This window comes from Phyllostomus hastatus, unplaced genomic scaffold (assembly GCF_019186645.2).
Source record: "Phyllostomus hastatus isolate PE091 unplaced genomic scaffold, TTU_PhHast_1.1 phas_contig_38, whole genome shotgun sequence".
NCBI lineage: Eukaryota > Metazoa > Chordata > Mammalia > Chiroptera > Phyllostomidae > Phyllostomus > Phyllostomus hastatus.
The window spans coordinates 26,009,137-26,035,204 of NW_025333869.1; the positions used below are offsets into that span (position 1 = coordinate 26,009,137).

Here is a 26,068-nt window from a genome sequence, read left to right on the forward strand (position 1 = left end):
AAATAAATAAAAGCAATCTGTACTCCCTTATTCATTAAACTCAGAGGATTAGGTAGAGTTATTAAATACAAAGGCTTTGCATGCACCAGTTGCTGGCACTCTGCTCAGAGGTACTGTGCGAATTACATGGGTATACGCAGGAGCACACGCGGCACGGAGGAAGTGCTCCAGAGACTGTAATAATCAAAACAGCAGATGTCATTTACGAGTGCTTCGTCTGTGCTGGGTATGGTGTGGAGAGTATGCATATTTATTTCATTTGAGCCTCGTAAAATAAAAATAGTTATCATTACAGAGGAGCCAGCAACTGGAGGCTTTGATCAAGGGGATAACTACCTGTCGTGACTGGAAGGTAGTTTGCTCAGAGTGGGCGGCGTGGGCCTTGCCCCAGCCCCAGCTTCCACACCCCAACAGGTGGCAGTTACGAGGCAGTGCATTTTGGCTCCTGTGCACGAGAGGTCAGTACAGCCACCTGACACCGGGACAGGCTGCTCCAGGAGGGAGTGAGCTTCCCATGCCTGGGGGTAAACAGCAGAGCAAGTGGACCTGCTCTGAGGATGCTAGCACAGGGTGACTGCCACCAACCCACTGTGATTGATGCTAGGACCCTGCCATCCTGCAGTCCTTGTCCCCCGCTCATTGTGTTCCTGGAGCCAGAGGGCCCCCATGCCAGCCCAGCCAAGCCCACCTCCCATAAGGCTGCTTTAGCCTGGGAGAAGGAGTCCATGCCGAGCCGGTGCCCAGAAGCTCCGAATCCATGGGGGCGGGCGGGGCCCACAGAGGGGATGATAAGGGAGAAAGAGAATGCTCCCCAAAATGCTGAAAGTTAGGTGGGAGGGGGTGAGAGGGTAAATTTCATATTAGAAAGAGGTAAGTTAAGAAAAATAAAAGAAAGTTTTGTTTCATGTGCTAGAAAACAAACTTGGGCAAGTTATTGTCCCAAGACTCGACCACTAAGAAAGTTAGATCCGTGTTTCTCAAAGTTTAGCGTGAGGATCCAGGTCACAGGAGGTCTGGTCACACCAGCAGGGACTTGGGCCCCCAAGTCCCCAGGCAAACTTCTGTACACAGGCGTGAAAATCACTGGTTCAAACCCATTCCAAGATGTTGGAGCCAGTGGGAGATGGCAGGCCCAGGCGGGAGTGATCTCCCCCGCCCTGGCAGTTTCAGGTCCTCACCCACTGAAGGCTCAGCCACCTGCAGGGGTCCTTCTCCCTTGTGCGCTGCCCGCCCCCCCCAGTGCCTTCCTCTCCAAGCCCCTCAGGCCTAAGGAGAGGGGGCCCCTCCCTGTGCCCACCCCAGCCAAGCATACTCACAGGGGATTGTCACAGTTTCGGCTACGGGATCGTACTCCACCTCCACATGACCGTGAACATGACCCGAAGCTGGTCCAGGAGCTCCAGCCACCATCCTGGCCGTATGTCTGCTCTGGTGACTTCCAGATACAGTGACCTTTGAAGCACCACTGGGATGGAGCAGAGGGTATGAGGTCACTCTGGGGTCATTGCCATCTAGCCTGACATGGAGGTGCCCATGGAGGCACATGGCGCAGCTGGTGGGCGCCACAGGTGACCCCAGAGAAAGGGTCGTTAAGAGCACAAGCCTCACGTTACACAGAATCCCACCCCTGCCATGAGCAGAGTGGCCCCCAGCAAAAGGGCCCCCCTTCATGAGCCCCTCCTCAGCTGTGACATGTGCATAGCAGTGCCTGCCCACAGCGCTGCCTCGAGCCTTCAGTGCGGTAACGCCGGGGCACTCAGCCCTCCAGGAGCGGCAGGCAGCACTGTCAGTGATGATGATGATAATCACGTGTTCGCCACCAGGGAGAAACGAAGGGCTGATGCGGGAGAGAAGGCACAGTCTTCCTGCACTAGGTGGTCTGGAGTCTGTGTGGCTCTGTACCTTGAAATCGCCAAGCAAGGGCCATAAGCAGGTGTGTCTGTGGGGTCACGGAGGTGGGCCTGCCCCATGGGGAGACCCATCTGTGCAGGGCAGAGTGTGTGCATGTGGAGTCCAAGAGGCCAGGGTTGGAGCCCCAGCTCGGCCATGACTAGCTGTGTGCGGCCCTGGTGGACTTCACCTTGCTGAGCCCCTGTTTGCTCACCGGCTGCCTGAAGCTGTTCTAAGAACTGCAGGCCGTAACCTATAGAGGCCTTAGCATAGAGCCGGCACGAAGGGGCTCCACCCAAGTTAGCTCCCTTCTGCACTAAGGCAACAGGCGAGAAGCACAGCAGAGCTCTCCAGGTCTTTTTCAGGAGACAGCTCCATGGTTCTCAGCCATGGAGTTACCTGGGAACCTTCAAAAGCCCAGAGGCCTCGGCTTCACCCAGACCAACTGAACCAGAATCCCTAGGGAAGGAACTTTTTAAACGAAGCCATAACAATATGTATACTTTACATACCATAAGATGCACCCATCTCAAATCTGTAACTCAATGATTTTTCCTAAATTTACAGTGCTGTGCAACTGCCACCACAATCCAGCTTTAGAACATCTCCATCAGCCCTGAGCTCGTCCCCTCACACAGTCCCTTCCTGCTCTGGGGGCGGGGGCCTTTAAAGCTCCCCAGGCGGTTCTAGTGTACATCAAAACTGAGACCCACTGATGCACTGCTGTGTGAAGTTGTGACAGCAGGGGCCCTGCGACCCTGAGAGCATGTGGAACAGGCAAATTCAGTCTCCGGGACTACAGCCAGCGGGGTTTGGAGCCTGCTGGGCCTCTGCCGGGCTGCAGGAGGCCCCAGAGGGGAGTGGGAGGGGCCTGGCAAGGGCACGGGGCAGGGTGGGGGGGCAGTGGACAGAGGACAGGTTTGTGGGGGCGGGTCCCAGCGGCTGGGCTCACAGCTGGGGCTGAGTAATCATCACATCTGCTTCTTCTGAGCCCTCTCATTAGTTTTGACCTGATTTGGTGTCTTCAGAAACCCATGAGGGGAGGGAAGTGCGTGCAGCCAGCAGTCAGCAGGGTCCAGAGAAGTTCGAGAAATGGCCCGAGGTCACAGCACAGCGACTGGCGCAGGGCCAGCAGCAGAGCAGAGGCGGGTTTCAGAAGCCAGCCCAGGGCTCTCACACCTGACCACGAGGCCCCTGACAAGGAAGCCCGAGCCCACACATACGCATGTGGGAGCAAGCACACACCAGGAAAACACATGAAAGGTCAAGAACACAGGGGGAGAACATGTATGTGGGAGAGACAGCGCGGTGGGGGGCAGTAGGCAGGACACGGGAGTCCTCCCTTCATCCCTTGCCTGCTTCCCTTTGTGACCTACACAAGTTCCTTAACCTGCCTGGGCCTCACTCTCCGCATCTGTGAATTGGGAGTAAGCGTTTCTGCTGGATGGGCTAGGAGGTGACGCCGAACCCTGCCAACTGTAGAAGCACAGGCTGTGACGTGGGAGAGAAGAAAGGGTGTGAGTGTGTGGGAGTCCATGGGAGGCTTCCACGTACACGGGACTCACATCTGCTGTCTAGCACCACCCCCCCCCCCGCCCACACACACATTACATTCTTGGTGAGGAGGCAGCAGCTCCCCTGGGGCCTGAGCCCAGGATGGCCACTCCTGCTGCAGTACCTTGCCTGGCTCGCAGTCGGTGCCGTCCAGCGGGGGCCCCTTTTTGGTCTTGCAGAAGTACGGGTTGTCAGGGTGGCTGCACCACAGCTGCTTGCAGGGCTCAAAGGTCGTGAACTGGGTGGCAAGGGGAACAGGGTCACCTGGCTGGCCTGGCTTTCCAGCTCTGACAAGGGGGCAAAGGCCAGTGACAGAGAGGAGGGAGTGGCGGAAGCGGGGAGCAGGAGGAGCCTGTCTAGCCAGAGCCCTGCACAACCTCAAGCCCACCCCTTCCCCAAGTGCCTGTGGCCACCAGCCACCCCTCCTTGCTCTAATGGGGCACCAAGGGGAAGGAGCCAGCCACAGCCCACACTCCCCTTGTTTCCCTCCCCAAGCCTCCCTCCCTGCCTTTGCAGAAGGTAAATACTTTGTCACTGAATGGGGACTAGGGTTTGAGGCTCTAGAGAGGCTGGATCCACCAATGCCCCTGAGCCCTATGCACGTGGGGGGCATCGAGGGGGCTGCTGTTCCAGCCCACCCCCTGTAGGGCTCAGACAGGGTTGGGGCTGTCATCTCCCCCAGTCTGACCGAGCCACACCACATGTCAGTAACTGCGTATTGCAGATTGTCCAGAAAGGCCCCAACTTTCTTTTCGCTCCTATCATCCCATGCTAGCCAGACAGCCGTTCTTACAAATACAGCATTGGACATTGAAATCCCATATCCCAGGCTGCTTCTCCGCCCCCAAGCAGAGACCACACGTCCCAGTGGGGCCTGGGCAGTGGGAAAGCTGGCCATGCACAGAGCCTCCTCGTCCTGCGGGGCTGAGGAGAGAGCTGCTTTCCCGGGTGGGGGTTTGAGGCACTCAGTGCAGTGAGTCTCCGAGCCTGATCCCTCAGAAGGCCCCCTGCCCTGGGATGTCCCTGTCTCTGAGCCTCTGCCTGGGCCCTGGCTGGCAATTGTTGCCATCCTTCCCAGGGCTGAAGCTCTCCAGCCGCCGCCCACACCCACCCCTCCAGCGAGGACTAGGTGGGGCAGGGGCGGGACAGGAGGGGGCAGGGCCTGGGCCCTGGTCCCCCTGAATCAACCTGAAGGAATGGAGCCTGTGGGCCCATCTCCAGGCCACCGGCCGGGCTGGGCAGAAGATGCTCTGTGAATGACCAGCCTGGGTCACAGAAGGATGAGGTCTTGGTGACCTGGCTGGCAGAGGTCGGTGGGAACTCACCGCGGCGCAGGTGTGGTACCCGGTGCCGAAGTCAAAGCGGCACTGCTCGTCCATGGAGTAGTCGATGCCGGGCAGCTCCGAGGGCTGGGGCCAGGCAGGTGCAAAGGGGTCATCGAGGAGGCAGTCATAGGAGCTACCAGAGGAGACGGGGAGGTGAAGCAGGCTGAGGCGGGAATTCCCAAGATCTCAAGGGAAGGAAGGCAAGCAGAACCCACCCTGCTGCATCCCACACAGGGCCTTGTGCCCTCCTCCAACTGTGCCCTGGGTGCTCCGGGGCCAGGGCACCCGGGGCTGGGGCCAGGAGCTCAGCGAGCAGCTGTCTCGTGGGCCCGTTTGCCCATGTTAGAGGAACATGCTGTGGCCAAGGTTAAGGGCTGCTTTGTGGACAAATTGAGGGCCCACTGCACTGAGGGTAGAAAAAATGTCAGCCTGCCGTGCGAGGCACAGGATGCTGGGCCCTGGCCAGCTGCCGTGTGAGGCTAGTGATGGAATCGCTGCCTGCACCTGCCCCCCCAGATCCACTCTGTGCCCATTCTGCATGTTGCACCCTCAAGTCTAACACTGTCCTGGGCCTCCAGGGGCATGGAGGCCCACGAGTAACCAGCAAAGCTTTGAACTGAGTTTCGGAGGCGACCTGGCATTGGGAAGGGAGACGACTTGAGGGAGATGAAGTGGCAGGCTGCATGCTCCCCCATCTGGGGCCCAAAGAGGGGTGTGGCCTACGGGAGGTAGCGGCTGAGCTCCAGCTTGCTGCAGCGGGACCAGTGGAAGCGGTGGAAGGCGGCCTGCACCAGGGGCGCCATGACGCTGCCCAGGCCGGTCTCATCCGCACAGCCGTTCCCCTGGCCGTCGTGCTCCATGCCGAGCCTAGAGGGCGGGGGAAGACAGGGGGCGCCTCCAGTCACACCCAGGGAGCCCATCTCTGAGGAGGCAGGCAGGTGGGCCAGCAACGGGAAACCCTGCCCTGGCCAGGCTTCCGACTGTGCCTCGTGGCCTCAGTTTCCCAGCCCGGCAGTGGGGAGGACCGCCTCTCTGGACGGAAGCTAAGGCCCCCTCTGTCCCTCCACAGACCCAGGTTCATTCTTCCCCGAAAGCCTTGCCCCTGCTGTTCCCTACTCCCAGACCCTCCGCCCCTCCGCAAACCCCACCCACATCTTCACAGCTTCCAAGGTCAGCTCACACCCCATTCCTGCCCTAGAGCACCCTCCCTTGCTGCCCAGCCCGTGGGCTGGCCTCCCACAGCAGAAGCCACCTATCCCACCATTAACAGCTCTCACTCCATGAGCTATCTCCCCACCAGGCCCAAGGCCTTCAAGTGCAAGGCCAGGTCCCATTCCGTTCAGTTCAGCCTCATTTACCGAGCCCCTCTGTGCGGACTCTCAAGCTTCTCCGAGACCCCACAGTACTCAGCACACAGCTTTGCACATGGTACGCACCTACTATGTGACAGTGTAAACTTTAAACTTTGCTCTTCATACTTGATATTTAATGCTGAAGCCCAAAGGTTCTAAATTCTTAAGTACTGCCAAGTGTCTGCCTGTGGCCTTGACCACTAGACAGACACATGGTCCTCTGAGCTCGGCCTTATCTTTCCACACAGAGGAACCTCTGCTCAGTGAAGAGTAAGCATCCCCTGCCCTGCGCCACTCCATAAAGGAAGACAGACTCCAGAATGAGTGAAACCATTGGCTTCCAGGGCAGAAGGGACCTCAGAGGTGGCCCTGGTGTCAGCTTCCATGTTGCAGGTGAGGAAACCGAGGCCCAGCGAGTAGGCGCCACCTGCCCCGTGAGGGGCAGAGCCAGGAGGAAATCCGAGTGGGCCTCCTGTGCTGACACGGATGATGCAGAGAGGGGCGGAGACCGTGGACGGAAGACCCCCACCCCCCCGGCTGGCCTACCCCTCTCCCTCCCGTGTCCCTCAGACTTCAGAGAATAGCTCTCACTCTGTGTGTGGGCTGGAAGGCATGGGCATGTCCCTGAGCTCTGCCCCATGGACAGACAAGGCTGGGAGGCATGACGATGGCACATGCGTGTCACCATCTGACACATCAGATGGCGGCTTATTGGCTTTCTCCCAGAGTGTAGCTTCCTGTGTTCTCTGTCCTGCTCTCCCCTGAGGCCCCAGTGGGCTCCTAGAACTGGGCCTGGTGCACGGCAGGCACTCAATAAGTCCTGGGTGAGGGAGTGAATGAGTACGCTCTATACAAAATCCAGGTTCAAAGACCCAGCAAGCCAGCCACCAGCCCGGCGGGCAGCCTGAGTCTAAGTGAGCCTGTTGACGGGCTCAGGCTAGCACTCCAGTGTGGAGGTCTCAGAGGGACCTTGAGGATGGGTGAGACGAAGGGATAGAGACCACCCAGAATGCTGACTACTGCCTATTGATGGGGCACTGCCACGGCCCTGCCCAAACATAGGGCCACATCTGGTCCCCCGCCACCCTGGGCTTTGGGAGCGGGCCCAAGGCAGGCCCGCAGCTGCTGCCTGAGCCCCGGGCCCTCTCCCCACCAGGGCAAAACCTCCTCGAGGGCAGCTCCTCCGGCATCTCCCAAAATACTGGGACCAGAGCCCAAGCTGGGGCAGAGCTCCCACCCCCACCGACCCCCTCAGAGCTTACGGCACAGCCCGCCCTCTCCGTGCCACTTACACATGACCAGTTTCATGGGCCACCACAAAGGCCGAAGAGAAGCCGTCCTCGTGGTTAAGGGCACAGCTTCTCAGGGGGTGGCACATGCCAGTGACAGGTGCATACCCTGTGGGGGGGCAGAGAGAACCAATGCATGGTGAGATGAGACATGCCAAGGTCTGCGCCCAGCAGTCCTGCAGGGACACCCTGACCGGCCAGTGCCAGGGGGTCCCTGGAGTGAGAAGGATCCTTGTCAAGTCCCACCTTGCAGCAGAGCGAGACTGGGCCAAGCTGCCCCGTACCCTGAGGCTGTATGTTGTCTCCCTCCCTGTACCTGTTGGCCCCTTCTCTAAACTGGGCAGTGGCCCAAACCTGTTTGTGCCCGACTTCCACGTCCCTCCAGCCAGCTGGTCAGTTGGTCAGTCAACAATAAGCTTTTTCTCAGAATGTGGGTGTAGGGGTGGCACTACGTTAGACTCTATGGGGAAAACAGAGGAATGGGGTCCAACCCCCACCCCTCCCTGCCACACACCCACACATTCAGGAGCAGGCAGCTGAGCAGGGGGGCTTGGAATCTGGCATCAGCTTAGGTGTGGCCTGCAGGAACGGAGTTCTGGGAGCACAGGGGGCAGTGGGGGTGGTGATCTGGAGGAAGGGATGGGCTCAACTGAAGGGGTTGAGGGGGATCAGGGATGACGCAGGTGGCACAGAGCTGGGCCTGGAGGACAAGCAAGGCAACCGTCCAGAGATGGGGGAGAGGGCACATGGCAGGGAGAACACAAGTGGGGTGCGGGTCTCCAGGAGCCATGGGCAGTGCGGCGGGGCTGGTGCGTGCCAGCCAGAGCTGGGCTGACGTGTGCCAAGCTGAGATTGCAGGAGAAGCCTGTGCCATAAGGGGCCTGCTGCCCAGCCTCCCCTGGGGCCCAGTTAGGGGCCGGGGCATAGAGCTGACTCAGGAAGGCCTCTGAGGAGGAGACAACAGGAGAGAGCTCCCTGCCTGGGCCGGCAGCTGGTCAGACCACTGGCGCTGTCTTCAGGACTGCGGAAGTGCTCTCTCTGTGAGGTGCAGTATGGGCCAGTGACGAATAATGAGAGGTGCAGTGGGAAGGGGGTTCTGGGGCCTCCACTGTCCTGAAGGTCTGAGACATGCTCTACACGGGTGCAGGTACACACACGAACAGGTGTATGTGTGCATGTGTGCATGTGTCTGTATGTATGATGTGTTTGTGTGTACATATGCAGGCATATGTCTCCACATCTGTGTATACATGTGTCTGTGCCCACGTATCTGTGTTTGCTTGTAGGCCTGTATGTGTGTCTGTGAGTTTATACGGGTGTGTGGATATGTGTCTGTGTGCGTGCAAGCCCACTTTGGGGCTTCAGGGATTCAGACAAGGAGCCTTTGGGCAGAGGCAGGGCTGGCTGACTCACGCCTAGCATCAAACCAAGGAAAACTAGGAAGCCCTCAACTAGACATGCCGGCTGAGTCTCAGTCCGCCTCCTCTCCACTGCCCTGTGCCTTGGCTGCCCCACATGGAAAACTGGGGGTGGTCAAAGCTTCCTGCGTTTACAGGGTCACACTCTGTCACAGACATGTCACACATCCTCTTGACCCCTTTAGCAGCCCTGGAATGAAGGAAGCAAATACTGTCATTTTCCCCATCTGGCAGCTGGAGGAACCCCAGGAGATACAGTGAGCTTGGGTCACCGGGCTGGAGACGCGTGTAGGGGCAGGCAGAGCGTGGCCTTCCTCTCCCAGCTCCCCACGACCCCCATTAGGTGCCCAGGACTGTGGTGAGGACAGACGAACACAGTGTGGGCAGAGCACCTTGAAGGTGACTGCCGGGCCCTGGGGAGGCAAGCCCAGAGCAGGCTGTAGGCTCAGCCAAGACAGCAGAGCCCAGAGTAGGGACCCCTTCACTTCTGCTCCCCAAGAAATATTGCGAAGCTCGCCCGCTTGTCCATCCGGGCCCTGTCTCTTCAGTCCCGTGGACCTCTTCGCTGACAGGGAGCCCGGCCCCAGGGCACACGCAGCCCCGAGCCTCGGCGTCCGCCCTGCAGCTGTGCACACCCGGCCAAGGCAGTGCAGTACCTGGCATACCTGAGGGCCCGAAGTCTTGCCGCGTGAGGAAGATGACGTGGTCGTGGTGCTCTGCGTGGCCGGGGTCTTGGCGCTGCTGCGAGTACGCCCAGCGACACACCTGCTCCAGGCTGCGGGAGGGGTTCCCACGCTCAATCAGGCTCAGGGACTGCGGGGAGCCGGAGAGTATCAACAGCAGAGTAGACAGTCGGAGCCTGCGGACCTTGGTGGGTGTCAAGCGCTCCCCTCCCACTGGCAGCGGGGAACACGGGAGCCCACAGGACTGCACTGTCTGTCCCAAGGTCACTAGCTGTCCCAAGGTCACCGACGCTGACTGCCGCTGGCACACAACCCTCTTACTTCAGGGAATGTTCACGGGCCAAGCCCTGTGTGGGCACACCTGTCTGCCAGGAACTGGACACGAGTTGTCTCTAACCCCTTGAGTAACCCACAAGGTGGTGTGGTTCTGAGCTTTTCCTCTAATATGTTTGCTTTTACTTCACTGTTACAACAGCCCCTGGAAGGGAATTTGGTTGCTACCCTGACTCGGGGGAGAATAAGCAGCTGGTGTGAGATGGCAGAGCCCGGGGGCCCCGGGCCCAACCACAGCAGGGCTTTCTTGATCACCGCCCCTCTCCAAGCCCCACTCTCCCCAGCAGTTCCTGGGGAGAGGGACCTTCAGTGGTGAGGATCCAGGACTGTCCCTGTGTCAGACTGGAGGGAGTCCAGGAATCCCTGCCCACCATCCCCAAGTGCCTCTGCCACTGAAGCCTCAGTTTTAACAGTCCCAGGGTTCTGATTCTGGACACCAGATGTTCACTGGATGCTGTCCCCGGTCCCCACCCCACGCCATAGCCGGGACGATGCACTGGCCCCACACCCCTTCTCCCTGCAAAGCCTGCCTGCTGACAAGGGGCTTACCTGTCGGTAGCCCACCATGATCAAGCGGACAAGGGCAATGTTAATGTGAGCCCCCAGGGACTCATCATGGTAAATTTCATTCACCTGCAAGGAGGGAAGAGCATGCAGTCTTAGGGGTCGCAAACGTTCATTAACGGCCTGCTATGTAATAGCTGCTGGGCCCGGTACCTGACGCACGTTGTCCCACGTCACCCTCACCAGCCTTTTGAGCAGGCACTCTCATCTCTGCTTTACGGATGAAGAAGCTGAGGCAGAGACAGATGAAATGACCTGTCCGAGGCCATGTTCAGGGCTGGGATTCAAATTCTAATTCAAACTGTGAGCTCTCTCCTCAAAGCCACAGTGTGAGGGGCCTTCATCAAACCTAGCCACTCCGATGGAGGCTCTCATCTTTCCTCACCTCTAAGGAGCCCTTCTAGAAATGCCATCTGGGTCAGGTCACTCATTCTCACATCCTTGTGTGCCTTTCTGAGTGCCACTGGAATCGCCTGTCTGCTCGGGGGTACCTGGGCGCTCCTCGAGGGCAGAGCCAGGGGGAGCTGCTCTAGGACTTTGGACCAGCAGCAGCAGCAGCCCCTGCAAGCTTGTTAGAAATGCAGTCTCAGGCCCACCTCCCAGGTCAAAGCCTGCATTTGAACTTGATCTCCGGTGCTTCTCAGGCGCAGTCAAGTTTGAGGAGCACTGCACTGGATAGCTCCCTTGTCCCACAGCCCAGGGACCTATGGGGCAGTGCTTGCACAGCTGATTTAAAAAATGCAGTCCTCTCCACTCCTCTGCTCTCACCACTTCTGTCTTTTCATGCCCTTCAGCTCAGAAGCAAAGTAACCAGCCTACCACCCACAAAGGGTCTGCTGTCCACCAATGGAAAGGTCCAGTGAGGCCAACCCTACATTTGAGAGTCCCTCGGGGAGTGGAGAGCCAGCAGGGGGACTGGAGGCCTGCTCCTATGCGGACACACCCCTCCCGGGCCAGCCAAGGACAGAGCCAGATTGTAGGCACAAGGCTGCAGCAGCAGAAGCTGCAGGCATCGCAGAGCCCCTGCCCCCGTTCCCAGTGCCCAGAGCTGGCAGCCCCCTACCGGCTTATGCATGTGCAGACTTGAGAGCTGTGAGCATGAGGCTTCCGCCAGGGTCTGCCTGGCATCTGTGTCTGGACCCAAGTGAGATCAAAGACCTCTGCCACCGTGGGACAGCAGGTCCCCTCAAAACCTCACCACAGGGAGTGACAGGAAGTCCAACGGGAGGTGGTGCTTCCTTCCACCCTCCTTTCCTCCCTGGCAGGAGGAAAGGCATCATGGAAGCAAAGTGTTCAGATGCATAAAGAGATAATATTCTTCTCAATCCACATGCTCCTGACCAAACCTAGAACTGCCGGGTAGAGAACGTGGGGTCCAATGAGCCATGCGCACACCTTCTCCCTAACAGAATTCCAACCTGAGGGTTCTTTACTGATCTGCAGAAACCATCGCTGATCTGCAACAGAATGACTCTTAAGTAACCCTGACATCTCAGGCCCTCCGGTACTGGCACAGGGCCTTCCTTCTCCGTGGGGGCGGGGCCAGCATCTTGGACCTCCCTGACATGCCCCATAGGCATGCAGACCAAGGATGGCGTCACGGGCACCACACCCTACATCTGTGTGTAGTCACATCTGTGACCCGCATGTACACATGTAAACCCACCAGTCGCCCAGGGGCAAGGGAAGAGAGTGGTCACTGAGCTACTTTGAGGGGGACACATCTGCGGGGCCTCTGGTGTTTGGAAGTACCCAGGGCCATTCTTTCCTGCCTTTGCCTCTCTCCAAAGTGCACCAGGCAAACTGCTGTCAGATGCTGCCATGTTACTCACTTCTGTCCCCACGCTCAGCAGGCCAAACCCACCCTCCAGTGACCCTGCTCCAGTGGTTCCACCTCCACCCCAGGACACTGGGAGGTCCTCACAGTGGGACTGAGGAGGGGCAGCTGCGCCCTGCACAGGAGGCAGAATCAGAACCTGAGTGTCTGGCACTGGTGGTGGGTTGAGTGGGGCCTCCTGACCGTACCTCCCACCCCTAGGCACCTGTACCAAATGTAAACCCTGAGCGAGCAGAAAAGGACATGCCATCTGCAGTGACCACTCAGCACTCTGAAATAACCCGGAGACCAAAGGCTTCTGGAGACTGGAGTGCTGGGCTCCGCGGCATCTGTGCCACACTCCAGGAGCTGGGGCACGGAAGGCGGCAGTGTGTGACCAGCAGGGACAAGGAGGGCTCACTGGAGAGCCAGACTGGGAAGGTCACGGACCCTTCAAAGGAGATGGGCAGAGGCCAGGTGCTGGGGAAGCAAGGCAGAAGCCACTAAAAGAGCTCCAGGGTCATCATCCATCAAGGCAGCTGAGGCCATTGAGGCATAACTAAGGCGTAACTGAGGCACGTGAGAGGGAAGTTCTTCCCAGCCCGTGCTCACATACTCCCAGCAACGGGCTGCTCTCTGTGCCACAAGCCCACTCAGCCTTCCCGTCCACCCCTGCGCTGGCCTCGTCTCCCTCTTGAAGTTTCATCGAGTACATCTGCTCCATTCCTGGGACAGATGGTGACCAGTCTCTCCGGGACTTCCTGATCTCCAAGGTTACATCAGTCAAAGAGAAAATCTTACAAGCAGCAAGACAGAAGACAGATCACTCACCAAGGAACGACAACTGGATTCAGAACAGGTTGTCGGCAGTAACACGGGAGACAGTGAAGCGACACCATCAAAGCACCGAGATAAAAGAAAGCTGTCGGCCTAGAGTCCTGGACCCAGCAGACCATCTTGTAAGAACCATGACAAGCTCTTATCGGCGTGGCTCAGTCGGCTGGGCACTGTCCCACAGAGAGGAAGGTCGCTGCTCCAGTTCCCAGTCAGGGCCCACGCCGGGGATGTGGGTGCGGTCCCTGGTCGGGGCACATGCAAGGGGCATGTTTCTCTCTCACACTGATGCTTCTCTCCCTCTCTTTCTCCCTCCCTTCCCCTCTCTCTAAAAATAAATAAGTAAAACCTAAAAAAAGAACTATGATAAAACGAAGGCATTATCCTATTTTTAAAAAACTGAAATAGTTCCCCAGACCCCACTAAAGGATCTGCACAAAGGAAGGTGGAAAAGTTGGCCTAAGGTACGAGAACAGTTGAACAGTTCTGAGGCTGTGATGGAAACAGGGTTCAGCAATGAGATAGTTTCGTCTTTTCTGATACTAAATAAGGATAATAAAAACTAAGTCATTCCATTTTACTCCCTCATTCCCCCATTAAAAATAAAGGTGAGGTTGGCCCTGCCGCCCCAAGTCCCCTGGTCCGGTCCATCCCTGGGGCCCTGGCACACTCATCTGCACACACTGAAGTCAGCACCAGGCTGGGGCTGGAGTCACAGCTAAGAAACGCGGCTCCCTGGGAGGCCCAGGCCCCCGGCCCCTGGAACTGCACTCGGGCAGCTCCCTGACAGGCTCCAGCCTGGCTGCGCACCCAAGGCCTGGCTTTGTCAGCCCTGCCTCCTGAACACCAGAGGTGAGGCCAGTGAGGCAGCTCAGGGGACAGGGATCACTTTGCACGGCAGTGGGCACAAGCACGGCAGCCTTGGGACACACCCACAGGGTGGAAAAGAACAGTGTGTCTGGTCTCCTTGCTAGCACCAAGTTCAAGGTAGTCTGCCAAGGCCCCCAGGTTAGGGTTCAGCATCACATATTGGCCTAGGATGGCCACTGGGTGTAGAGCAGAAAAACAAGCAAAGGTCAGGACTCCCTCTGTCCAAGGGGAGACAAAACAGGAGAAGAAAGCGAACAACTAAATAGTGCTGGAGTTGGAGGGACAAGCCACTATTCTCTGCACACCTACTACGTGCCAGGCTTTGCTGTGCTGAGGGCTTTGCATATAATCTCCTGACAGCTTTATGGAGATAGGAATGATTCCCTTTTCATTGGTGAGATGTCCAAGGCTCAGAGAGATTAAGCAATTTGCCAAAGGTCACCCAGCAGGAAAGTGGGAGGAACAGGATTTGAACTCATATCCGTGTGACTCTTATAGACTACACGCAGCTGCTGTCCAGAACCAGCTTCTGTAGCAGGCTGGCTGGGGTGGCTTCATCTGGTCTGGGGGAGAGGACGAGGGAATTTCCAGCTCAGAGGAGGAAGGCAGGCTGCAGGCGCCTTAGTTACCTGAGCCCATAAGCCTGGCTCAGCTGACCACGGCATCAGTGGGCAACAGACAGAAACCGAGCTCCTGGGGGCCTGGGCTTTGCCAGGCAGCCCTGATTGTAGACACTCTGTCTCCATCAGCACTCTTGCCCTTCAATCTGTATTTCCTCGTCCTTACTTCAGAAACTGCTGTCCCCCTTGCTAGGGCGGGAATATGAAAGAGGCCTTGTTCTCAAACAGTTTAGTCTTACTAAGAAGATATGAGCTGCACTGGGAGACCCGAAGACAAGGTTCAGGGGAGGTGAGATTAGGGCAGGCCAAAGGCGTCAGGGTTGGAGAGCCTCAAGCAGGGCAGGCTATAGAGGGGCCGGGCAGGGGGAGCGGGGTATGTCACCTAAGCCAGGGATGGGGAAGGGCAGGACTGCACAGGGGCCAGGGAGCAATGGGTTAGGAGGCAGTTCAACAGGAGAAGGGGCAGAAAGAGAGGCTGGCCCTTCTGATTCTCAACCACATTCTCTGCACTTTCTAGAACCTACTTACAAATATTCTCTCCTACAGGCACCCTAACTTCTGAGTCACAAAAAGGCTTTATTAGGACCACATGTGGGATGGGGATGGGTTTCCACGGTTCGTAACCAGCAACGCTGTCAGCCAGGGAGTCTCTCGAAGAACCCTTCCCTGTCTGTGACCCTGCAAGGCCCAGCCTCCTGAGGACCCTGTGGTCAAGCCCACAGAGCAGGAGGAAGGGAAGGGGGGACTGGTGGGGTGGGAGCTTTAAGTCTGTTTTCCTGCCCACAGAGAGAGTCGGACTCTGGGGGCCTTCGGCAGGGATGCCCTGCTTCAGCCTGAGGCTGGAGGGGGAGCCAGGCCCCCAGGGAGCTCACGGGAGGACAGTTGGCAGACTTCCCTTCCAGACCCAGACAAGATGGGCTTCCCCTTGGCGGGGAGGAGCTGGGGAGCCCAGCGGAGAACAACCCCCAGCCAACCACAAGTTCCTCACTCCCAGGGAGCACGTTCCGAGGGGGCAGGGAACAGTACGCCCGTCTGTTTCTTGGCAGGCAGGTTCAGGCAGGTCTTACACGGGGAGGGGCAGTCCCGAGAAAGCAAGACCCTGGGGTCTTAGGACCACCCTGAGCTCAAACAGGACAGAGCACTAGCCGTTGCACCAGGGCTAGCGCAGCCCCCACCTCCCTGCGTCAGCCCACCATGCCCTCCTAGCAATGTGCCTGGGTGGAGGTCCTGTCCCTTCTTTTCTCTAACTGCTATGCTGTACAGTTCAGAATCGCTGTAGATGTGCAGAAAAGCTGCAAGGATAGTATAGAGGTTCCCACATGCACTGCGCCCAGTTCCCCTTTGGTTACCAACTGCTGTTTCTGTGGTACGTTTGTCACGGCCTGTGGGCCAACATCGACACATCACCTACATTAACTAAAGCCTGTATTTCACTCAGGTTCCCCTCCCTTTCCCCTAATGTCTTTTTTTTTGGCTCTGGAATCTCATCCAGGACACATTTAGTCATTACATCTCCTCTGACTGCTGCAGGCTGTTTCTCCTCTTTGACGTTCCTCAAACTTTCCTGGGTTTTGAGGACCTATCCACACTGGTGAGGTGTCTTGCAGACCATCCTTCAATTTAGGTACCTCTGAGGTTTTTCTCGAGGGTAGACAGGGGTTTAGGGCACAGGCGGCAAACACAGGGCCTGCGGGCCGAATCCGGCCCTCCACCTGTTTTATCTGGCCCGGCACCTTATTTCTACCTGGTGGCAGTGCCCGGCTCTCACTTAACTGTTAAGGAGCAGTTACATTTACACAGTCCTAAAGTTACATTTGGCCCTTTGAAGGCTGAAGTGGCCCCCAGTGTTTGACACCCCTGGCTTAGGGGAAGAAGACAGGTGAAGTGCCATTTCCATTACGGTATATCAAAGACGCAAGCTTAGCGACGTGACTCATCACTGATGGTGCTGACCTTGACCACCTGCTGGAAGAGTGCCTGCCAGGTTTCTCCTGCAGAGTTACTCTCCCTCCTGCCCCCTTCCTGTCTGAGCTCTTGAAAAGAAAGTCACTGCTCTGACTGGTGTGGCTCAGTGGGTTGAGCATCGTCCCGCAAACAGAAAGGTTGCCGGTTTGAATCCCGGTCAGGGCACATGCCTGGGTTACGGGCCAGGTCCCCAGCTGGGGCCGTGAGAGGAAACCGATCGATATTTCTCTCACACACTGACATTTCTCTCCCTCTTTCTCCCTCCCTTGCCCTCTCTCTAAAAAGAAATAGACACAAATCTTTAAGAAAAAAGAAAAAAGAAAGTCACTATGCGCAGCCCGCACCCTAGGAGTGAAGAGTTGAAAGCTATCTTCTGGAGAGCAGAGTAGCTCCATCAATTATTTGGAATTTTTCTGCACAGATGTGCTTCTTCTCCCCCTTCTACTTATTTTCTTTAGTTATTTAAGTATCAGTGCAAACTCATGGATATTTATTTTACACTGAGTATAAATTCAATGCTCCATTATTTATTTTGTTGCTCAAATTGTCCCAGCTTTGGCCACTGGGAGCTCCTGCAGTTGGCTCCTGCTTCCCTTTAACATACCCCAGCATTCAAGTTGCTGTTGGTGGTGGTGGCGGTGGTGGTTTTTTGTTTTTAGCACTTCCTTACTTTGTGGCCCTACAAGCTGCCCAGCTTGGACATCCCCCACGCCAGTTCTAGAGTCAGCCATTCCTCCAAGGAGCTCCAAGGAGCCTGGTCCATGATCTCTATTCTCATGGTGAGAAAAGCAGCCCAAAGTTATGAAGGAGCTGCCCGAGCACAGCCACCACAGTCAGAGTTCAAGCCTGGCCTCTGCTAATTTGCCTTCCCTAGACACTCACTGCCCTTGGACCTGGACAGGATGGGTACAGCACTGCCTGAAAGCAGGGGAATGACCACAATGACCTGTCCTGCCCTTTCTCAGTCCCAGACCCTGGGACCAGCCCTTCTGTCTCCCCAGCCCTGAATCCATTCTAGAAACAGGTGGTGACTGTGGCCCAGGCCTCCAACACCCAGGTGCCTGAGGCACATGCTGCATTTCATGAGTCTAAGACACTGTCCTTTTCTCTGCTTCTAACTGCACAGACCAGGTGGAAGTCATGGTGTGTTGTCCCTTTCTGCGTGAGCAAGAACCCCTATTCCTGGTGGCTTCCCGAGACAACTGTAACCCCTCGGCACTGCAGACAGTGAGTCACTGAGGGACTATCCGAGGAAGCAATGCGCGTCCTGGTTGTCTGAAAACCTCCAGCTCCTGGTAAGATAAAAAAGGCACCACTTCAAAGCCTGCAGAATGGGTGCTGTGGCTGCACCAAAATCCCAGATCAAGAGTGGAGCACTCAGCAGCATCCCCCATACTCTCAATGGCATGGGGACAATGTTGTGCAGGAAAGCACAGCCTGATGGCTCTACGCTGAACCATCCGCTGGAAGTGACTTGGATGAGTAACACTCTGAATGTGAAGTATGCAGTTATGGGAATTCCTTGCTTCCTCATCTTGCCATATGTATGTATGTACAAGAGTAGTTGCTGATAAAAATCAAAGTCTAAATAAGGCAAAAGAGCTCTTGTGAACAGTACAAATCAAAATGCAAGTGCTAAGAAAACCACATCAAAGTTCAGCCGATAGCACTTTTTCTCAAGTATATAAAATAAACAAGGCATCTGACCATCAGTGGGGGTCTTAAATGTGATGAAATATGCCAGTGTGTGCTCACACATACATGTGAATTCCTCTGTGTGCATACCTCATTTGTTCTGGTACATGCAGGTGTATGCACCTATGCACACACATCTGTGTTACACACAGGGGTGACTGGGTATGTGCACATGTGTGGACACATGTACTATATATGTGTATGCAGACACTGTGTGTGTGTGTGTGTGTGTGTGTGTGTGTGTGTGTGTCACACAACTACTGCTGCCTGCAGCCTGGGATTGCTACATCCCTAGGCTCTCAGGGGCTGACCAATGCAGCAGCCAGAACTGAGCTGTGGTTTCCCCTGGGTCAGGACACTGGCTCCTCACCAGGGTGTGACACGCACTCACGCGCCACGCTGGCAGGCTCTCCCCCTGAGGTGCCCAGTGAGATCTCAGAGGCTGAGGCTGCTCTCTGGGTGCTGGGTGGAGGGTGCTGAATCTCCTGACTCCTATCTCAGTCGCCTCAGGCTCAACTACTCCATCCTCTTACAAGTTCATGATCATGGCCCCATATTTCAAAGGGCTGGTATAGGCTACAGATAAGCACTTCAAGCTGCCCTCTAACCAGCACATCTCTTCAAGGCGTGGCTCTCTGGGACTCCCAGGAGCCTGCACGCTGGCCTGGTGGTTCTCCTGGGACCCAGCTACTTGGCACCTCCTGCCCAGGCTGTTTGCGCAGGGTGGCTCCAGAGTGCACGGGAACAGACCACCCAGCCCAACAGAGCGCCTTTCACCATCCCCAGTGCTCAGCATTTGCCCCTCAAGATGTGTTTCCAATAGGCAGCAGCCTTGATGCCCCAGGCTGGCCAGCCTCGGTGTGAAGAGAGGCAGCTCAGAGGCCTGGGAAGATGCGTGCTCTGCTGTGTGACCTCACCCCTCGAGCCCCACTCTCCTCATCCAGGTGTGGGCACACAGGCCTTGCAGGGGCCTGAGAACGGAAGGGGAGCAAATGTCAATCAGTGGCATCTGTTAGTTTAGAGCTGCTGCTTCCCACTTCGGAAGTTGAGGAGTGGCCTCTCGGATGACCCCAGGAATCAGATTTGAGGAGTCTGGCCAACATGTCCAGTGTGATGCTGGGTTTGGAAGTGCCTTGTGAACTGGAAAGCTCTCTTCACACACGAGGGGACTCACTGTTCCGTCTCTCTTCCGGGAACCCCAGGAGGAGTCCTTCTGTATCAGACCTCGTGCTCTGCCCAGTGGGTTGCTCTGAAATGTAAGTACCTGTGTGCTGCAAGGAGTTGACCCCACGGGCAGGTTCTCAGACTGGCCGTGAGGGACACTTTGACACTGATTATTCTGTTGGGGGCCGTCCTATACACAGGGGTATTCAGTGGCATCCCTGGCCTTCCCCTATTAGGTGCCAGTAGCTGCCACCCTTCCAGCTGTGATAACCAAAAAGTATCTCCAAATGTTCCCAAACATCCCCTGGGTAGGGCAACTGCCCTTGGTTAAGAACCACTGCCTTAAAGCAGGTGATTTTTTGCTTTGTTTTGGGGGTCTCTGCGTGACCTAAAAGCAGTGGAGAGCTTTTGGGGGAGAAATAAAAAGAGGGTCAAAAAGAGGGAGGAGAGGGTGTGCCCATCAGGCACAGAGGACGTGCTGCTTTGGAAGCTCACGTGCCCCTAGAGGAAAAGGGCTGGCAAAGCAACACCCTCAGACAGCAGGCAGGCAGTTTCCATGGTATTCCAAGCAGCCTTTATAAGGAATGCTTAACACATGCTTGTGCCAACAGAATGCCACCCTCCCAGGCTGAAGCCACCAAGGTCCTGGTCTGACAGCCATCTGCACCCAAACCTCCCAGGTCTGGAAGGGGCGCCAAGCTTTTCTAGGCAGGGCATCTGGGAGACCTCAGTGCTCCAGAAGGGGCCCTAAGGTGGGTCAGAGCTGGGAGGACCCCTGCAGAGGCATCAGCCAGTGTCTCCCCCACAGCCATGCCCACCACCCGGGCAGTGGGCTGCCAAGGGGGGTCAGGCCGTGGGGCCAGATCAAAGGACCTCTTTGTCTCGTCTCCCCCTCCCCCTCCTCCTGCTCCAGGCCCTCGAAGGACCCCCACATCCTCACGACCAAAGGAGTCCTTGCCCCAACGACTAGGTGTCTCACCCCTTTGTAAGGAGAAGATTCTTGCCCAACGCTGGCTGGTGGCCCAGCCACGGGGTGAAGTGTGTGAAGCGTCAGGATGCTGGCCCTGCTGGGGAGACCCATCTCAGGAAGAGGGTCCTCCATCCAGGGGCAGCACCCTTCCTACCACCCAGATGGGAGCCCAGGGGCCACCTTCTCCTGCTTCCCAGAGCTGCTTACCCCAAGTTCTGCCACTGTGGCTGTGAGGTGGGGAAAGCCAAGACTATCTTGGCTCTGCCACGTATTAGCTGGGCAGATTCTGAGCAAGTCACTTGGCTTCTCAGGGCCACAGAGGTCAAGGAGTACCAACCACGTAAGGCTGCAGTGAGAATTCAAGGAGCCCGTCTGTACAACTGTTAGCCTTGTGCCTGACAGGCAGTAGGTACTGGAATGGAACTGTGATATCTGAGATACCCAAGATAGATCAGAGAGTCCCTGCTTCTCAAGCCTTTACGCTGGCCTGTCACAGCTTCAGCTGGGTTCTGGTGTCCATCCTCTGTGCCCCCAAATCCACCTCGGATGCCACCCTCGGGCACTGTTCTTCATGTATGTCCTCTACACAAGAGCCCATGCTAATGCCTGATGGCTTTCCTGCCACAGCTAAGCCCCTGAGATTTCTAAGCACACCCATCACCTTCATGTACACCCAGGACAACCTTCCCATTCCCGCATCCACAACCCCGCCCTGCCACCGCCCCCCCCACTATACTCCCTCTGCCTGCTCTTCACCTCCCCAAAACCCCTCCTCCGAAGCCTGGCTCAGCTCCAAGCCACCGGCAAGCTTGCCTCTCCCCCAGTGCACAGAGACGGCCATCTCTTCTCCACTCCTTTAGCATGGTTTTCATTGATTCCTGAGTTACTCCACAGGACTGAGGCTCATTTCCGTAGCCAGACCAAAGCCTCTAGAACAAGAGTCTGTCTGAAATGCTAGGCACACACCACACATTCACTGAATGCTGAACAAACAGCTCTTATATGTCAAAGCTCTCAAATGGTTCCCTAGTCCTGAGATTTGAAGAAGCCGTAAGGAAAGTGACCCAGGAGACACAGGTGAACTGAGGCACAGAGAAAAACAAGTCTATCCCAAGCCCACCAACAAGTGAAGGAGGGGTGAACAAGGAGTGCTTGCCTACCATCTGGCGCTGCATGAATATTTATAGCACATCCCAGGCCAATGCCAAAAAAAAAAAAGAGAGAGAGAGAGAGAGAGAGAGACGGGACACCCCCGAGAGCTGTAGAGGGAGGGCCTGCAGTCTATCTGATTCTTTCACCAAGGGCTGCTGTCCCCTCCTCCCTGGGTTAGCACAATGGGATCCTCCATTCTGAGAACCCAATCTCCTCTCTCTTGTCCCTCGGAGCCAGCCTTGGCCCTGGAAATCAGAATCGGAAATGGACACAGGCAGGCACTGAGGGAAGAGCAAAGGGAAACTCTTTTACTGGTTTCATGAAATCCCTAAGGGAGTTAGTGCTTTAAACATCTCGGATAAATAAAAGTCCCCAAACAATGCTCAGGATGAGCTGCCGGCCCCCTGGGAGGGAGAGGCTGTCGGCTGCCCATCCGCTCATCTCCACAGGCCGGAACTGGGGCTGGCTGTCCCCTGAACCTTGGGAAACCAGAACCCTGCCTGCCAGGTTTCCCTCTGTGGCGGCAGCAGCAGATTTGTAAGGCAACAGCTCCCTAAGCATGGCCAGCTCAGTGCTGTGAGCCTGTCTCCCCCAGAGGAACAGGGCCTCTTCATGGGAAGCTCTACCTCAGATGCACCCCCCACACATCCAAGCCCTTTTCGGTTCTCACGTTCACAAGGGCAAGCCCATAATGAGCACAGCCAGCCTCAAACACCCTTCGGAAACCTCCAAAAAAGTCTTACTCTCGGGACTTCCAGCAAGATGGAGGAATAGGCAGACGCACCGTACCTCCTCGCACAACCAAGATTAGAACAACAATAATTTACAGATAGAATAACACTCAGAACTGATAGAGGATTTATGTGAATGGAAGTCAGACAGCCAAAAGTTGAAGTAGACCTGTACATCCAGACTGGTAGGAGAAGACGAGCCGGGCGGGCGCGGGGCTGGTGCGGGTCGGCGGTGGGCGGAGGTCGGGGAAAATTTGGCATGAAATCGGCACAACAGCCATCCAGGGCACAAGAACGCAGCGGTGATCCCTGAGTACACAAGCTGCGGCTGGCGGACCCAGTGAGGCGGCAATTGTGGACCAGGGCAGAGCTCCCAGCCCAGGATCCCAGAGAAGGGTCTGAGCCCAGGAGAACGGAACTACCGCCATTGTTCCCTCCCGTCCCAGCTCCCGCCCCCACCCCCACATATAACGTCACAATCTAGCGACTGGGGTGCCCAGCCCCGGTGAACACCTAAGGCTCTGCCCCCCACCTTAACAGGAGCGACCAGACCAAAAAAAAAAAAAAGAGAAAGAGAGAGAGAGAGATGGCTCAAATAGAAGAACAAATCAGTGCCCCAGAACTCATCCTTTTGAGCGACCAAGAAATAGCCAATCTATCAGATGCGCAGTTCAAAACACTGGTGATCAGAAAGCTCACAGAATTAGTTGATTTTGGGCGCAATTTAGATGAAAGGATGAAGGTTACCATAAAAGAGATGCAGGAAGACATATGGAGGAGAGCCAATAGTGAAAGGAAGGAATCTGAGTCTCAAAACAATACAGTGGACCAGAAGGAAGATAGAATCAACCAAGCAGGAAAGCATGATGAAATAAGAATTCAAAAAATCGAGGAAAAGCTTAAGAGCATCCAGGACACCTTTAAACGTTCCAACATCCGAATTATAGGGGTACCAGAATGGGAAGGGGAAAAGCAACAAATTGAGCATGTATTTGAACAAATAATAAAGGAGAACTTCCCCATTCTGGCAAAGGAAATAGACTTCCAGGAAATCCAGGAAGCTTAGAGAGCCCCAAAGAAGTTGGACCCAAGAAGAAACACACCAAGGCACATCATAATTACATTAGCCAAGGTAAAAATGAAGGAGAGAATCCTAGAAGCAGCAAGAGATAAGGGGACAGTCACCTACAAAGGAGTTCCCATCAGACTGTCAGCTGATTTCTCCAAAGAGACTTTACAGGCAAGAAGGGGCTGGAAAGAAATATTCCAAGTCATGAAAGACAAGGACCTACATCCCAGATTGCTCTATCCAGCAAAGCTCTCATTTAGAATGGAAGGGCAGATAAAGTGCTTCTCAGATAAGGCCAAATTAAAGGAGTTCATGATCACCAAGCCCTTATTTTATGAAATGCTAAAGGGACTTATCTAAGAAAAGAAGATAAAGAAAAGACATGTATAATAAAAGGACAGCAAACTCACAATTATGAACAACCACACCTAAAGCAAAACCAAAAGAAACTAAGTAAACAACTAGAACAGGAACAGAACCACAGAAATGGAGGGCACATGGAGGGCTAGCAGCAGGTGGGTGGGAGTAGGAGAGAGGGGGAAAAGGTATAGAGAATAAGTAGCATAGAATGTAGGTTGAAAATAGATAGGGGGAGGGTAAGAATAGTACGGGAAATGTAGAAGCTAAAGAACTCATAAGTATGACACATGGACATGAACTAAAGGGGGGAAATGTGGGTGGGAGAGGGGGTACAGGGTGGAGGGGAGAGAAGGGGGGAAATGGGACAACTGTAATAGCATAATCAATAAAATATAATAAAAAAAAAAGACTTACTCTCCTCCTCTCCTACCTCCCGGTAGGCTGTGGAGGAAGGAAGGTGGAACCAACACTTTGGAACAGCAGTCCCTAAGGCAGGTGTTCCTGGCACAGCCTTTGGTGAGGACGAAGTGGAGGAGCTCCCTGGCCAAGGCTGTCAGTCATGGGTCAGAGGTCAACGGTCGGAAGTTGGAACACATTAATGTAGTCGAGAGGGCTGAAACAGGTCATGGGCTTACCCTCCTCTTACAGTAAATTTCCAGGGACACGAGGAGGGATGCCAGGGACTGGAGGGCAACTGGCCTCCGTATGGTGAACCTCAAGAACTTAATAGAACTTCCTACCTGCTCCCCACCACCATCCACATGGGCTTTTACAGCTCCCAGGCTAAGGGACTTAACCGGGCCCTTCTGGATTAACCCCATTTCAATCTGACCAAGGCAGCAGAACATCCAGTGGCAAAGGTGTGCTTTTCTCTACAGAAAGAAATAGCTCCTCGTACAACCCACCAAAACACCTCTTCTAAGCATGTAAAGGGAGGCCCCGTATTCTGCCTGGGGAAGAGGATCTTGCTGACTCTCCCCGTCACCTTCCTAGCTTCACTGCCTTCTGCCCTACACCTCAGGGTTCACCTTTGGCCAAGGTCCCAGAGGGCAGCCCCTCCAACCCCCAGGCCACCTGAGCTGACCCTCCCAGAACCCTCTGTAGAGGGCTTCAGACCAGACCAGTCAGGAGACTCTGGGGACCTTGCCAAGGGTTCACAGTGACCCAAAATGCACAACATGCAGGTTTCCACCACAAGCAGGGACCATGGGAGTGGCACAGGGTCGTGGCACCTCTAGGACATGCGCACGTACAATCCTCACTTCCCAGGTTGCTCCCGAGGTCCTGTCCCTGGCCCGTCTGGGGAATGACTCAGAACCCAGAGTTGGTATAAAGATTATCATAAGCTAAGGTCATTTGAGATTTAATAGATGCAGAGAGAAGCTTTCTCAGAAATTCCCGCATGGGACAAAGCAGCAACTGGTGGGACACAGGCAGCCATGTGTCCTTTACTCAAGGGGATTTCATGGCCATAAAAAGGCTTAGACAAATATTATCACAAATTTTCTTATTTCCCATTTGTTCTCCTAGAACCCCATTTGTCTTTCCTAAAGAAACCTGTTTTTCTTCCCCATAGAAGCCTTTTCTCCCCCTTAGGCCTCCTATTAAGTTAGATACATAAGCCCCATTCTAACTGCCCCTTTGAGTTACTCATCACCACTCTCTCCCAGGAGTACACACCTCGCACACACACATGAACTCTTCTCTTGCTAATCTGGCTTTTGTCAGTTTAACTTGCAGGTCCCCAGACACTGAACCTAAGAGGATAGAGGAAAAGCTGCTTTTCTCCTCTGTCACCTGAGTCACCACCCATGGACAGCACCATCTGGCAGGCAGCTGCCAACCTCTGTGCCAAGGCTGTGGGGAGAGGGTGGGTTCTGAAGACGACAGAGCAGCACGCAGGCTCCAGCCCCTCGGCTGACCAGAGAGAGGCCAGCAACTACTGTGTAAGGACACTGGGACACATGGACCTCTCCCAGGGTTGTGGGTAGACATGGGTAAATGAGATCGTGCTAATGAGGAGTCCAGTTCCCAGTGGTTGCTCACAAAATGATTCTGATGATTTTCACAGTGATGTCACTTACACTTGTTTGTGGACACACAGCAGCACCAGTGCTCCGAGGGCAGGTACTGTGTTTTCTACTTCTGCTGGGCCTTTCCCTGCGGAAGCTGTTCCTTTGTCTACATGCTTCTGTGAACAAAACGGGGCCACGTACTAACCCTGACAGGCTCAGGGGAGGCCTGCATGGTGTGGCCTTACAAACTCAGAGACCGAAAGCAACCTCATAGGATGGTCTGGACATAAAACTTCCTAATTAAAAGTGAGTCATCGTGAGCAGTCACATCCTGGCCTGTAGCTTCCTTGAGAAGGTCAATCTTTACTAAGTGAGCCTGTCCACTGTCTTTTCAAATCT

The 26,068-nt window shown here is 55.5% G+C and overlaps 1 protein-coding gene across 3 annotated transcripts in view; it reads right to left on the bottom strand.

Annotated features, from left to right (window-relative positions):
- ADAMTS14 (ADAM metallopeptidase with thrombospondin type 1 motif 14) overlaps positions 1–26,068 on the bottom strand; it is an 88,913-nt gene that overhangs the window by 21,399 nt on the left and 41,446 nt on the right. For all 3 annotated transcript variants that reach the window (XM_045842434.1, XM_045842433.1, XM_045842435.1), the window contains exons 5-11: positions 10,394–10,477; positions 9,494–9,641; positions 7,414–7,519; positions 5,493–5,636; positions 4,770–4,902; positions 3,569–3,682; positions 1,317–1,465 (exon numbers count right to left, since the gene is read on the bottom strand). In XM_045842434.1, coding sequence (XP_045698390.1) covers positions 1,317–1,465; positions 3,569–3,682; positions 4,770–4,902; positions 5,493–5,636; positions 7,414–7,519; positions 9,494–9,641; positions 10,394–10,477 — 878 coding nt within the window. The remainder of the gene's footprint in view (positions 1–1,316; positions 1,466–3,568; positions 3,683–4,769; positions 4,903–5,492; positions 5,637–7,413; positions 7,520–9,493; positions 9,642–10,393; positions 10,478–26,068) is intronic.